The 13,423-nt window shown below is 40.1% G+C and overlaps 1 protein-coding gene across 1 annotated transcript in view; it reads right to left on the bottom strand.

Moving 5' to 3' along the window:
- Positions 1 to 6,550: 6,550 nt before the first annotated feature.
- The window catches only part of CNGB3 (cyclic nucleotide gated channel subunit beta 3), a 150,847-nt gene continuing 143,974 nt past the window's right edge, over positions 6,551 to 13,423 (bottom strand). Inside the window, 3 exon segments of the mRNA XM_007176107.2 lie at positions 6,551 to 6,998; positions 9,182 to 9,356; positions 9,593 to 9,739. Of these exon segments, the coding sequence (XP_007176169.2) occupies positions 6,738 to 6,998; positions 9,182 to 9,356; positions 9,593 to 9,739 (583 nt within the window). The 3' untranslated portion in view covers positions 6,551 to 6,737.

Below are 13,423 nucleotides of genomic sequence, written 5' to 3'. Positions count from 1 at the left end.
TTCAGGGGTGCCGGTCCTGTAGGTCCGGCCTTTACTTTTGCTCCCCCTTCCCTCCCTCCCACTCGCTTAAGACCCGTGCAGTTGGAGGGGGTGTAGGTGAGCAGAGGATCAGGCCCGGGATCTCAGCAGGCTCCCAGGAGCTCAAGTGGGTAGGGGAAGCTTGGCCACGCTCCCTTTTGATCCTCTGTCCTCCCAGTGGTCCCCCAATTTCCCCCTTCGAACATGGGATCCCTTTCCCTCCCCCAGTTGCCCCTCAGGGGCGCCAGTCCCATCCCGCCTCCACTTCTCCTCCCCCCTCACTCCCCTGCATGCCCCACATCCTACCTGGTTTCTGGGGGTTCATCCCGTCCCCTTAGGTGTCCGTGGTCCCCCACCAGTGCCAGGTAGGTGCCCTAGTTGTGCGGAGATGCGAATTCCGTGTCCTAGTCCACCATCTTGACTCTGCCCCCTCTTAATGATATTTGATTTGAGCTAATGTGAGATTTATTTTGCATTCCTTGGAGAGCACACTGTTTAGGCAAGGAGATGGGTGGAGGAAGGAGGTTCTGCAGGGAAGGATGTCAGTGCTAACTCATACCGAGCAAGTGGAAACCAGGGCTGCGTCACTAATGCAGATAGCTGGCAGGAGACAGCACACCCTTGGGGAATTTGGGGACGAGGTTGGGTGGATGTTCTGCACCAATAGCATTTGGAAGACTTGGTCAACAGAAGTGAGACTTAGTTTTACTTGAAATCAAGTACAGAATGCTGGAAGATGAACCCTCCCTTTTGAGGGGATCTGGATGAGGAAGAGAAAGCTTGGGTGAGCAGTTCCTGGGAATTTATAAATCCTCAGCTGAGAAAAGTGAAGAGAGCATAGAAGAAGGAGACCTGGAGGACCCCATGCATGGCAAAGCCAGATTATTTCAGCAGAAAACTCAGCGGTAACACTGAGGCCTGGCAGAGTGATAAAGGCAGACTCAGGGAGGCTGGGGCTGGCTCCAGCACTGGGCAGAGGGGTACCACATTTACTTTGGAGATTCCATTCACTCAGCTACCTTTTATTGAATACATACTGTTAGTTATGCTATCCTGGGGAGGAGGGGGGAACCCCACCTTATAAAAAATTTTCATTTTTAATCAGAAAATATTTTTGAAATTCATAGGGGAAAATGTCTGCCCCATCCATGTTTTACCATATTCCCACCCTCCCCCTCACATATTTCACATCTTTAAGCAAAGTATGAAGTTAATATTATCAAGAGTGGGTTGTGGGCCTGGGGTCTGTTAGGAAATAGATGATAATACCCTGGGGTTTTATGAAGAATGAATGAATGTAATATTAAGATTTGTTGAGAGAAGTGTGGTCAACATCTATGGAGGTTGCAAATCCATATTTCAACTATTGTTCTTCCTCATAGCTAAGTTGCTGGGAACTCTTGCATGTACCTAACAAATGAGCTGATATAATTTAAGGCTGGGCCTCAGTACAGTCACTCACAGCTGCTCCCTGGGTATGGTTATTTTACACCTCCATGGGCCTGTCTTATCACTGCCTCTTGAATCTCCACAACGTATTCCTCATTCTTGTTTCCTGCTTCTCCAACCAACAGCTATTTTCTGCCATAGTTCATGAAACTAAGTGTATTAGTCTGCTGGTGCTGCCATACAGAATACCACAGAATGGGTATTTAACAACAGAAATTTATTTTCTCATAGTTTTGGAGTCTGGAAGTCCAACATCAGGATACCCGAAGTTTTGGTTTCTCCTGAGGCTTCTCTCTTTTGCTTGCAGCTGGCTGTTTTCTCACTGTGTCTTTTTTTTTGGCTGCATGGCACAGCATGTGGTATCTGAGTTCCCCAACCAGGGGACCCATGCCCCCTGCAGTGGAAGCTTGGAGTCCTAACCACTGGACTGCCAGAGAGTTCCCTCTCTGTGTCTTCACATGGCCTTTTGTCTGTGCACCGGCACCCCTGGTATCTCTCCCTCTTCTTATAAAAACAAGGACACAAATCCTATTGGATTAGGACCCCACCCTTATGACCTGGTTTAACCTTTTTAACCTTAATTACCTCCTTAAAGACCCTGTCTCCAAATGTGGTCACATTAGGGTTTAGGCCTTCAACCCATGAATTTGAAGAGGATACAATTCAGTCCCTAACACTAAGCATGGTTAGTAGTCTCTGCTGCTCCCTAAGCATGGTTAGTAGTCTCTGCTGGTCCCTAAGTATGCTTAGTAGTCACTGCTAGGGTCAAGTGGAGACCTGCCCACATGCAGAAGAAAAGCCTCATTGGCAGGACAGGCCCCAGAGAGCAGATGAAGTAGCGGCTGTATCTGTAGTGGCTGCCTGTGTGGCTCAGATGTAACAGAGGCTGAAGGAAAGACCCTTGATTAATGGAGGTCTCACTTCTCCACTAGCCTATTTCTAGACACAACACTGAACTCAAGTCCATAAAATTGAGTTAATCATGCTTCTCAGTTCATGGCACATAATCCTCATTAGTTGAGGCTCTTGATTTATTATTTTTTCTCACTTCATCTATTGCTATTACCACTTCCACATTCCTTCCTCCCCATAGCCATCATCTCTAATGCATTTAACATAGTTTGTTAGACATGTATATATTTTTGAAATACATAGTGTTTTGTATATTTATGTAATTTAATTAATTAATTTATTTATTTATTTTTGGCTTCGTTGGGTCTTTGTTGTTGTGCGCGGGCTTTCTCTAGTTGCGGCGAGCGGGGGCTACTCTTCATTGCAGTGCGCAGGCTTCTCATTGTCATGGCTTCTCTTGTTGCAGAGCACGGGCTCTAGGCACGCGGGCTTCAGTAGTTGTGGCACGTGGGCTCAGTAGTTGTGGCTCGCGGGCTCTAGAGCGCAGGCTCAGTAGTTGTGGCGCACGGTCTTAGCTGCTCCGCGGCATGTGGGATCTTCCCAGACCAGGGCTCGAACCCACATCCCCTGCATTGGCAGGCAGATTCTTAACCACTGTGCCACCAGGGAAGTCCCTGTTTTGTATATTTTTAAATTGTGAAACTGTAAACACCACTTTTGCTAATCAACAAAGAGACACAGTGCTGAGAAACTTTGTTCCCTAAAATCACAGATTGTTAGAAACTTTTCTATTTGAAATCTTATCAGTCAGACTGAAACATTCCACGTTTGCCTGGAGAATCTACGTCATTCTGACACGAGAAGCAGCCTGGTATACACCTTCAGATAAGGGGTTTATGGACACAGCAGTCTATGTTTTTCTTAACTGAGTAGTTTCCAAGAAAACAGGACCCTGAGTCTGCTTGTTGGCCCAGGACTGATGTTAACCCCTTTACATACAGTCTTGCTTTAATCTGAGCCTCTCAAAACATCACTTCATTTAAACTCTACTTAACCTCTACCTTTCCCCAATATCCTATCATAACTTGTCCTTTCCTGTTTTTGGTGGGACACTCACGTTTCCTCTGGTGAATGGTCTCCCTTGTTGCCGCAGGTTAATAAACTTGGCTTTGTTGGGCTACAGATTTGTCCCTGATAGTCTTGATCAGATAGGCTTTATAAAAATATGCATGCATGGTATGACTAAAGATCTCATTCTTTTTTCTTACTTAAGAAAATCCACACTAGTTTTTAAAAGAGATCTATCCATGTTGTTATGTGTAAATCTAATTCATTATTTCCAATGGCTGAATAGAATTTCATCTTAAAAACACATCCATATGCCACATGCCATATTTTTTTTATCCATTCTCCTAGTGTAGACACCCCAGTTGCCTTCCGTTCCTTTGTACTACAAACAATACATTTCCTCTTGCATTTTCTTTTACGGCCCTGCTTGAGGATTTTCTGGGATATGTATCTGAAGTAGTACTGCCAAGTTCTAAGGTGTACTGTCAGAATAGTAGCTCCAATTTACATACTTTCCAGCACTTGGTATTATTGTCTATTTTCAAATATTTTCCAGTTTGATAGGTATAAAGTAGTATTCCATTTTTGTTCTGATTTGTATTTCTTTAAGTACAAGTAAAGTCAAGCATCTTTTCTATGTTGATATCCTATTTATTTTGCTTCCATGAGTTGACTATTACTATCCTCTCTCCTTTAAAAAAACCCTGGGCTTTCTGTCTTTATATTTACAAATAAAGCATAAGAGCTAGTCTTTGCCTTGTTATAACTTAAAATTAAGCAGAAGTTAGAGAACAGTGGAATGCTGTACTATGTGATAATCCCTTGAAATTAGAACTATCATGGGTTGATGTTTTTAGAGGCAGTGGAGAGATTTGGAAGCATAGGAAAGAGGTAAGTGATGGAGGAGAGATATGCTCCATACTGTGGTAGGTAGCATGGACAAATGCCAGAGGAATAAAGGTAGGTGGTGGTTCCAGAAAAAGCAAGACGACCAGCTTCAGTGGAGGGTATGGTTGGGATAGTGGCAATTGAATTTGCACAAATAAGATTTAATCACTAGGAGGGATTAATAGGTCCCTGAGTAGAAAAGTAACATGGTCAAAAGTGGTTGTTATGGTTTGAATGTTAGTGTCCCTCACCTCTGCCTCTCCCCCTCCCCAGCAAATTTATGTATTGAAGTCCTAACCCCAAAGATGATAGTATTAGGAGGTGGGGCCTTTGGGAGGTGTTCTGCCCTCATGAATAGGATTAGTGCCTTCATAAAACAGGCTCCAGAGAGACCCCTTCCTTTCCACCACGTGAGGTCACAGTGAGAAGGAGCTTGCTGTGAACCATGCTGGGCCATGATCCTGGACTTCCCAGCTTCCAGAACTGTGAGAAGTAAATTTCTGTTGTTTATAACGTACCCAATCTGTGGTATTCTTGTTATAGCAGCCTGAATGGACTAAGATAGTTGTATTTTATAAAGCTCTAATTTTACACATGGCAAAAGGATTGAGAAAGGTAGACAAGTGATGATTAGAGCTGATAGTTGGTAAAAAGTGATCATCTATTTGAATTGAACAGAAAATATGAACTGAGTTGTTAACATTGAAGTTGAAAAAGAAAAGACAATTAGAAAGATTTAAGAAAGAAAAAGGATTTGGTGACACTATATAAGCAAAGGAAGAGTTACTAATTATTCTTAGATTTGAGTCTGAGAGACTGGAAGAATGAAGATATCTAAAAAAGGATAGTTTAGGAGGGGAAATAAATGACAGGGGAAGAACACAGAATGTAAGGAGAGAACATATTATTCACAAGTTCAGGACTTTTCTCCTTTGTTTTTTTTCCTATTATCAGACTTTTTTCAGGCCCTGTTTTTACCTTTTCTTTCTGGCTCTTCTAATCACTCTTGATAAACTCCCACTTATAAAGTAAACACTATTTAACAGTTTCTCTCCATTCCCTTAAATCCTGAAAAACGCCACCCAACCTTTTGTAAAAGTTGTCATGTTTCTGTGATACTTGAACACTATATTTAAAAATGGTGAGTACCAAATGATACATTTTATCCTAGTGATTAATTTTACATGGTTTGCTGAATGCATCTATGTTGTAGGCTTTTTGGCTAATATAATTTGTTAAAACACTCTACAAAGTGCTGTTACAATGACCATCTTCTGGGACTTGGAAATAGCCTTATTATACAGAACTTAATATTATACCCTAAGGGCATTTATTAGAATGGAATTCTATATGTATTATTACTTCTGACAGCAGCCTGGCTCTTTTAGCCTCTTCACAGCTTGAGACTTTGGTAATTATGCTAATACTAGCTGATTCATGAGGACAACTTCCTAAAGCTCACTTAATTAACTCGGAGATTTTGTAAACAGCTGTACATGTAGGTTCTGCAAATTGCAGGGATATGTCAATCTGACATGTGTACAGTCTGCCTTCCTAACCTCGTCACTTTTTACTAAAGCTGAAAACAAGAAGCTCAAATCTGACATCTTCTGAAGTAGATGCTTGCAGAAGTTTCTGAGAAATGTCACTTTAGCCTCCATGAAGATGGGGACAATCTGATTCCTCCTGTTTGAGTCTGTTGAGCCAGATGAGTCTTTTAAGTTGATATGAGGGAAAATATTAAAGTTTGTTTCTTTAGTAAAGGGTACAGTTTTTCCAACATGTTGCTGCAATGTGATTTTGCTTGTGGGTTTGTTAGTACTGCTGACCAGCAGTGCTCTTCAGAGGAATCCTCTGCAAGGTGGGTTTTACATCCATCGGCTCCCTTGTTTGCTTCCTTTCAGTCCCAGCTGCTGGGTTGATTTGATACTTGACTGACTCATCACCCTGCCTTGAATGAAAATCACCCAACTTTTGACATTTTATTAAAATCTCATACTCCCAAAGTAAGAGACAAATTCATATACATGGAACGTTTAACCAAGACTAACAGTGCGATGCAAGACTTTAACACACACACACAATCACACACACACACACACACACAATTAAGAGAAAAAGTTAGTGAATCATTTCAGAGCCAAGACCAACCTAATCAAAATGGAGAGAAGAAACATCATCAAGAAAGAACGGAAGAAAAATAACCTACTATATACAATTAGGAGAAATAACAATTGCGCAAAGCTAATGACAACGGAGAATAGGGATGGTTTTTTAATAATCTTCTTATTGCCACTGCAGAAGATCACACTCTCAGATAAATCCTAGAAACTAAGCTAGGGATTTGCCTATGGTTTCTCAAGGGTCCCGGCAAGGTCTTTTCCTCTCATTAGTTTAAGCTACCATCCTGACTACAGACTCTTTGGGAACTAACTAGATTGTATCTGAAGATAATCAAACATTTATAGCTTAGCCTTTTCTTTGACTTCAATCATCAGAACCTCTTCCCCAGCCTCCGCAGAAGGATCTATGCTGATGATGAGTGATTGACGGGTAGTTCCTCTGGGTAAAACTGCCCTTCTAATTGACTGGGGCGCTTCCTCTGTTGTAATAGAACTTGTTCGACATTTGGATGTTTCAAGTGGTTTCTCTGCTGGCTCTCTTCCTTTATCTTCATATATTTTTCCTTTATCCTCTTCTCCTTCGGAGTTTTCACTTTTTTTCTAGAAGCAACAGTTATTGAAAAGAATTGGTATTGAAATCATAATCAAGGACATTGGAGTCTTTTGATTAATATGCAATAGCTAAGGATCACCACTAAGACAAAGACTGTCTGAATTAAGTTAATAAGGGAATCATGTCTGCCATTGACTATCATTTAACTAAGTTTTCTGATGTGCTGGAGAATGGGGCTGAGCTGTCACATTTGAATTCGGTGTTAGTCCACGTCGCGTTTTTGTCCCTGCCAAGGAATTCACTTCCTATTGACCCTCATGGTCTCTGAATTATTAGACTTAGTGCTCAGGACTCTTTGCTTTTTAAATATTTACTTACTTATGTCATGAAGATGAAATTTTAAATATTTATCGTTTAATAACAATGTATTAACCAAATACCATATAAATACTCTAGAATCTCTGGTGTTCCTCCTGCATAAGTTTATGGGAGAATTTCAGGGAGAAATTCATATCTCTTTCCTAGTACAGTCTTCTCCATTTGTCCCATGGGTGTTTGATATGGCTTTAGAACCTGTTGTATTTAGTGTCATCTGTAGAAATTTCATAGTGAAAAATATACTATGCTCTTTACTGGTGATGCTTGAGATCAGTTTGAGAGAAGCTTGTACCGGGTATGAATGTGTACATATGAAGTTGAGAGCCTTACTTAACATACTGACTTACATAGTTCTTTAACCCCATAAGCCTTATACACAAAGTATTACTTCTATGCCAATTAAATAAGGCATTTGGTATACACTGATTTTCATCGCAGTGTTGTGTGTGTGGCAAAGGAGGAGGCAAGTTTTAGCCTATTGAGTGTGACTGACTTTTATAATATTTGCTTTACCAATTTCCTGAAAGAACCACAGCCTCCCATTTCTTACAGTTTTAGAGTTAGCATAAGGACTAGATTCAGAAAACCTGAATTCCTGCTCTGTTTTTCAGTATCTGCCCTCATAAGCTTATCATGAGAATCAAAGAAATATGAAAAAAAAAAGAGAAAAGCAATAACATTTGAGTTTCTTGACATTTCTAGGAATTGGGAGACAGCTTGGTGTAGGTGTGGAAGTCTGAATACCCGAGTAATAGCTTTTGCTCTGTCACTGATTGTGATCTTATCCAAATACATTGATCTGGATCTTAGTTTCTTCATCTATAACATAAAAACTTGGATGCCATCTATGTGGTTATTTCTGACTTTAAACATTAGTGATAGTAATTGAAGGAATATTAGTGAAAATGTTTATTAGCTTACTGGTAAAATGTCATATATTTATAGGTGTATATGTATGTCTATACATATACAGTTGATCCTCATTATTCATGGTAGTTTTGTTCTATAAAGCTGCCACAAACACTGTTAGCAAACCCTGACCTATGTCCCCTAAGGGTAATGCAGGTTTAGGTTCCTACAAGCCTCGGGCTACAACATTTTTGTCAGCTGCTCAATACATAGCCTTGTTTTATGTGCATTTCTGTTTAGAGACACCTTATTTAATATATATTGTTTATTCATTACACTGAACTCACAGCCAACAGTACTATGACTCATGCCTGAATGAAGATTATCTAACACACATATTTCTCTGTAAGGCACATCAGAGCATTTTTGTGCTTAGGAACACTAGGTGCCGCATTGGCGATATGCTTGGGGGCCATTTTTAACATTGTTGTGGGGGGAGATGCACAAAAATGCAAAAAACATGACAATAAATAAACCATGAAAAGGTCACTTGTTTACAGTGTGAGAGTTGAAACAAGAAGGTAGAGTGTCTCCTTGTTCAACCTCGGCTGGGAACATGTGCCTCCAGCAACTTAAATTTTTTGCTGCTCTGCACATGTATGTCTGCGAATGACCCCCAAAACACCATAAATATTGATTTTGAGGTTACAAACACATTTTAGTGAGTAGGCAGGTTTGCAAACACAGAATCCACAAAAATGAGGGTCGACTGTATTTACGTATATATACATTAAAACTATCCATAATAAACCCGTGAGGATTAAATGTGATGTTATATGGGCATACAGTAAAATAGTAAGTGCTATATACAAAGTATTAATTATTTGCATTAGATGAATCCAGATTATCCCAGTGTCTGAAATGGAATTAAAGTAGGAGCTTGTCTGGGTGTCTTTAGTCCAGTGGTCTCTGTTACAGCCCTCCTTTCCCTCTGCCTTATTACCAGAACGGTTTGTTCTCTCTTCAGTGTGAGTAGTCTTGCAAGACCTGCTTTTCCTGAGCCTCCCAGGAGACCTTTAAACATTTTGGGTGTCTCTTGCTTTGGTGGGAAGAGAAAGGCAAGTCCTTTATTTGGACAAGTTGTCCCTGTGCCTGGAGCCTTGTTCTTTAGAAGCACTCTGTGGACAAGACAGAAAGGCCATTTCAGATAGCACTGTGAGAGTTATGGAAAAACTTACGAGAAATACTATCATTTCTCCTAATCAGTGAAGTTTTCAATGTATAACTGCATAAACAGTTGTTTGTTAAGTGAATCTCATGGATAAAGTTGATTGTACCCACCATAGCACAGTTCTCATCTTAGATTTTACAAAGTAAAACCAACTCCTCTCTAATGGGGTTTTAAAGGTTATACCTGGCTTTCTTCATAAGGAGCTTTTTAGAATCTGGATAATGCATTAGAATTTCTTGGAGGGTCCTTTTGTCCAGAGTTAAAAGATTGGCAAAGCCATGGGCCACCACGTTGGCAGTTCTACGGTTTCCTCCTCTTGCTGCTAGAAGGCTGTAAGAGAGAAAAATGAATCTTTGCTACCAGTTTCAATCTTCCTCCACCAAAATCTTGAAAAAAAAAAATCAAATATTAGAACCATTTATACTGCTTCAGAGATCATTCCCTGGATGTGAGAGCTCAGATGAGTGTGCAGAGAGAGTCAAGATGTGGTGGCAATAGAAGTGGCAACAGATTTCAACGTGTTTTGCATCTAACTCCCACCTCAAATCAAGGCCTTGTAGCCATCAGAGCCCTGGGAGATTCTTCCTCCCAGATTCCAGAAGTGCAGACTCTCTTTGGACTGGGTATCCTCCATTTGCTCTTTCAGACTAACTTTTCATCCTTCCCGATCCTCTTTGCACTCCAGGAAGCTGACCTCTGTGGGCTTGCTCTCTGATTTTCATTTGGGTTCAGCCAATGGGAAATACCAGTAGGAAGTCAGGAAGCAGGAAGAGAGTGGGGTTGGCACGTTTCTTCCCCCATTCTTCCCTGCCAGGCCTTAGGTTAGCAATGGCTGCAGTTCCTACCAAAATCCACAACTCCTGGCCATCTCCTGGAAGTACAACTCCCACAGATTTCTTTCTGGGCTCTGGTAATGTGCTCTGCCCTTGTCCCCTTGAGGCCTGGCTGTGGAAACAGCTCCCTTGTAGCTAGCTTTGAGATGTATCACCATCTCTTGTTGGGTAGTCTTAGATTTTCCTTCTAATTTCCTTTGATTGACTTCTGTCAGTAATCCCTTTATTAAAGTCTTCTTAGTTAACTTACTTAAGTGTACCTCCAGTTTTTTGTCTGGACTCTGACAGATCAAGCTCTGACATCAAATCTTGATACCCCGGTTACATTAGGTAAATTTAATCTCTTCCTATATGTAACTCCCAGATCAAATTGTTTCTCAGTATCATAAATTGCTCTGTAGTATAGTCATTCTCATACAGCTTCCCACTTGGAATGTCAGAGAATTCTGGACTTTATATCTCTCAGGGACATAGCTGGGGCATTTTGCGTTTGGGAAGTAACCAGTAGTTATAAAATAAATGAACACTCGAGTGAATAAAACAAATGAATATAACTTCTGTCATTCACCAATAATCCGGAAAATAAGGGTTGGTCTTTGAAAGCAAGACAAGAAAAAACACATTTCAAATGTTTAAAAAAAACATTACAGGCTCTGCAGTGAGATGGTAACACGAGAATCAATCTCTCGGAGTCCACCATTTAGAAATGGAGAAAGAAGGCTCACATTAATAAAAACAATCTCCAGGGGTGGAAGGGACCAAGAAAGCATTCTGGCAATAGGAATGTTCACGTTTTCACAGCCCTGCCTTTGGGGGCAATGAGATGTGAGAAGCTGCATGGGTGCTGTGCCTGAAGATTGATATCAGACCATGTGTATTTCTCCAGCTGTTGTTGCAGAAAAGGGAACATTTTCACTGGCTGTTAATCATTAAAACACTAACATAGGGTTTCAGCTCTGACATGTAAAGAGCTTGGAAGTTGTCACTCCTGTCCTTACAACACGAAAAAGTTGAACAAACTGAAAACCAATGACTTTTCTCGGAACTGTCAAAGAACTGAAGTTGCAGGGTCAACTCCCATCCAAATCTGGGGAGACAGGTGAATCCAGAAAGCCACAGCCAAACCTGCTTACCTGGAACAGAAGCCCTTGGAGCTGTAACTGGTAGGAATACCTAAATGGTAATTTTGACAAATTGCTGTAGGTTGAGAGTAAACTATCAAGAGAGGGAGAAACTCTGAGGCCCACAATTATGGGGAAACTGATACTTTTATAGGTTTTACCTTGAGAAACGTTAGCAGATTCTCATGGTTGAGAGCCAAGAAAGATCTGCTTGTTGCTCTGGCAGTAGAAGGGGATAATTAATCACTGTAAAATACACCCAGAATATATTTGTTCTCCATTACAAAGGTCTACTATCCAGGGGAAAAGATTACCAGAGTCTTATCCTACCTGGAGGAAGGGCATTTCTCTCACCCCAGGCACCTCTGGCCTTCCTGCCTAAGGGGATAAGAAACACCTGTGAAGATTGGACCCCAGGAAAATAGATCCATTAAAAGACTTAGATTTAATCATAAAATTAGAGTTCTCTCCCATGCCTTAGCACTATACCAAAGGGGCTTCTGTATAGTAACATTGGGTTATAACTGCAAAATGCAGACTTTCTCTGAAGAGCAGTACTGAGGGAAGGCCAAAGTCAACAGAGGAGATAGAAACAAAGTCACTAGAGAAATTTAGAAGCTCTAGCACCTAAACTACAGCAAACATTAAACACAGCCCAACTCCTGGCCAGATTAATATAAAACCTCATTCTAAAGACCTGTTTACCTCAGTTCCTACTACCCATTATGTCAGGTACAGCTTTCAACAAAAATTACAAAGTACAATAAAAAGCAAGTAAAATACAGCCTGAAGAGCCAAAGAAAGCATTAGAACCAGACTGAGATATGACAGAGATGTTGGAATTATCAGACAGAGAATTTAAAATAACTATGATTAATATGTTAAAAGATCTATTGGAAAAAGTAGGCATCATACAAGAACAGATGGGTAATGTAAGCAGAGAGATAGAAATTCTAAGACAGATTTGAAAGGAAATGTTAGAAATAAAAAATACTATAACAGAAATGAATACTGACTTTAATGGGCTCATCAGTAGACTGGGCATGGTCAAGAAAAGAATAGATGAGCTTGAAGATAGGTAGTAGAAAGTTCCCAAATTGAATGCAAAAAGAAAAAAAAGAATGAAAAAAAAAACCCCAAAAATCCAACCAGAACAGAACATCAAGAACCATGGGACATTTTCAAAAGTTATTATATATATATATGATATATACATAAACATACATCATTCTCTAGTATTAGAAGAACCACCTGAAGTAATAATGGCCAAGAACTTTTCCAAATTAATGACAGACAACAAACCACAGATCCAGGAAGCTCAGAGAATACCAAGCAGAATAAATACTCACCACCGCCCATTCCTAAGCACATCATATTCAAAGTGTAATAAACTAAAGACAAAGAGAATCTTGAAAAGAGCTGAGGGGGAAAAAGCCTTACATATAAAGGAACAGGAATAAGAATTATAGTGGACTTTTCATCAGAAACACTGCAAATAAGAAGAGAGTGGAGTGAAATACCAAGTGTTGAGAAAAACAAAATCACCAACCTAGAATTCTATGTATAGTGAAATTATCCTTCAAAAGTGAGGGAGAGATGAAGATGTTATCAGAAAACCAAAAACTGAGGGACTTTAACATTAGCAGACATACCCTTAAAGATATTGAGAGAAATTCTTCGGGAAGAAGGAAAATGATACAGATTAAAAATTTAGGTCTACATAAAGAGTGAAAGACATGGGAGAAGGAATAAGCAGAGGTAAAACGAAAGTCTTTTATTTTCCTTATTCTTAATTTATCTAAAATATGACTTTAAATAATAAAGTAACACTGCACTGGGTGATTGTAGCATATGGATAAGTGAAATGAATGATATCAGTGTCTTAAGGGCTGGTAGGGAAGGGCTGTTATAATGTTCCTGCACTACGTGTGAAGTGGTATAGTGTTAATGTGAAGGTAAACTTAGTTTAAAATGTGTATGGCAAACACTGAAGTTTTTTGAAAAGAATTATAATTGATAAACTAAGAGAAAAGAGAAAATGGAATCTCCTTTCCTGAGGT

Source organism: Balaenoptera acutorostrata, chromosome 17 (genome assembly GCF_949987535.1).
Source record: "Balaenoptera acutorostrata chromosome 17, mBalAcu1.1, whole genome shotgun sequence".
Lineage (NCBI taxonomy): Eukaryota > Metazoa > Chordata > Mammalia > Artiodactyla > Balaenopteridae > Balaenoptera > Balaenoptera acutorostrata.
This window is presented reverse-complemented; position numbering and strand designations above follow the sequence as displayed.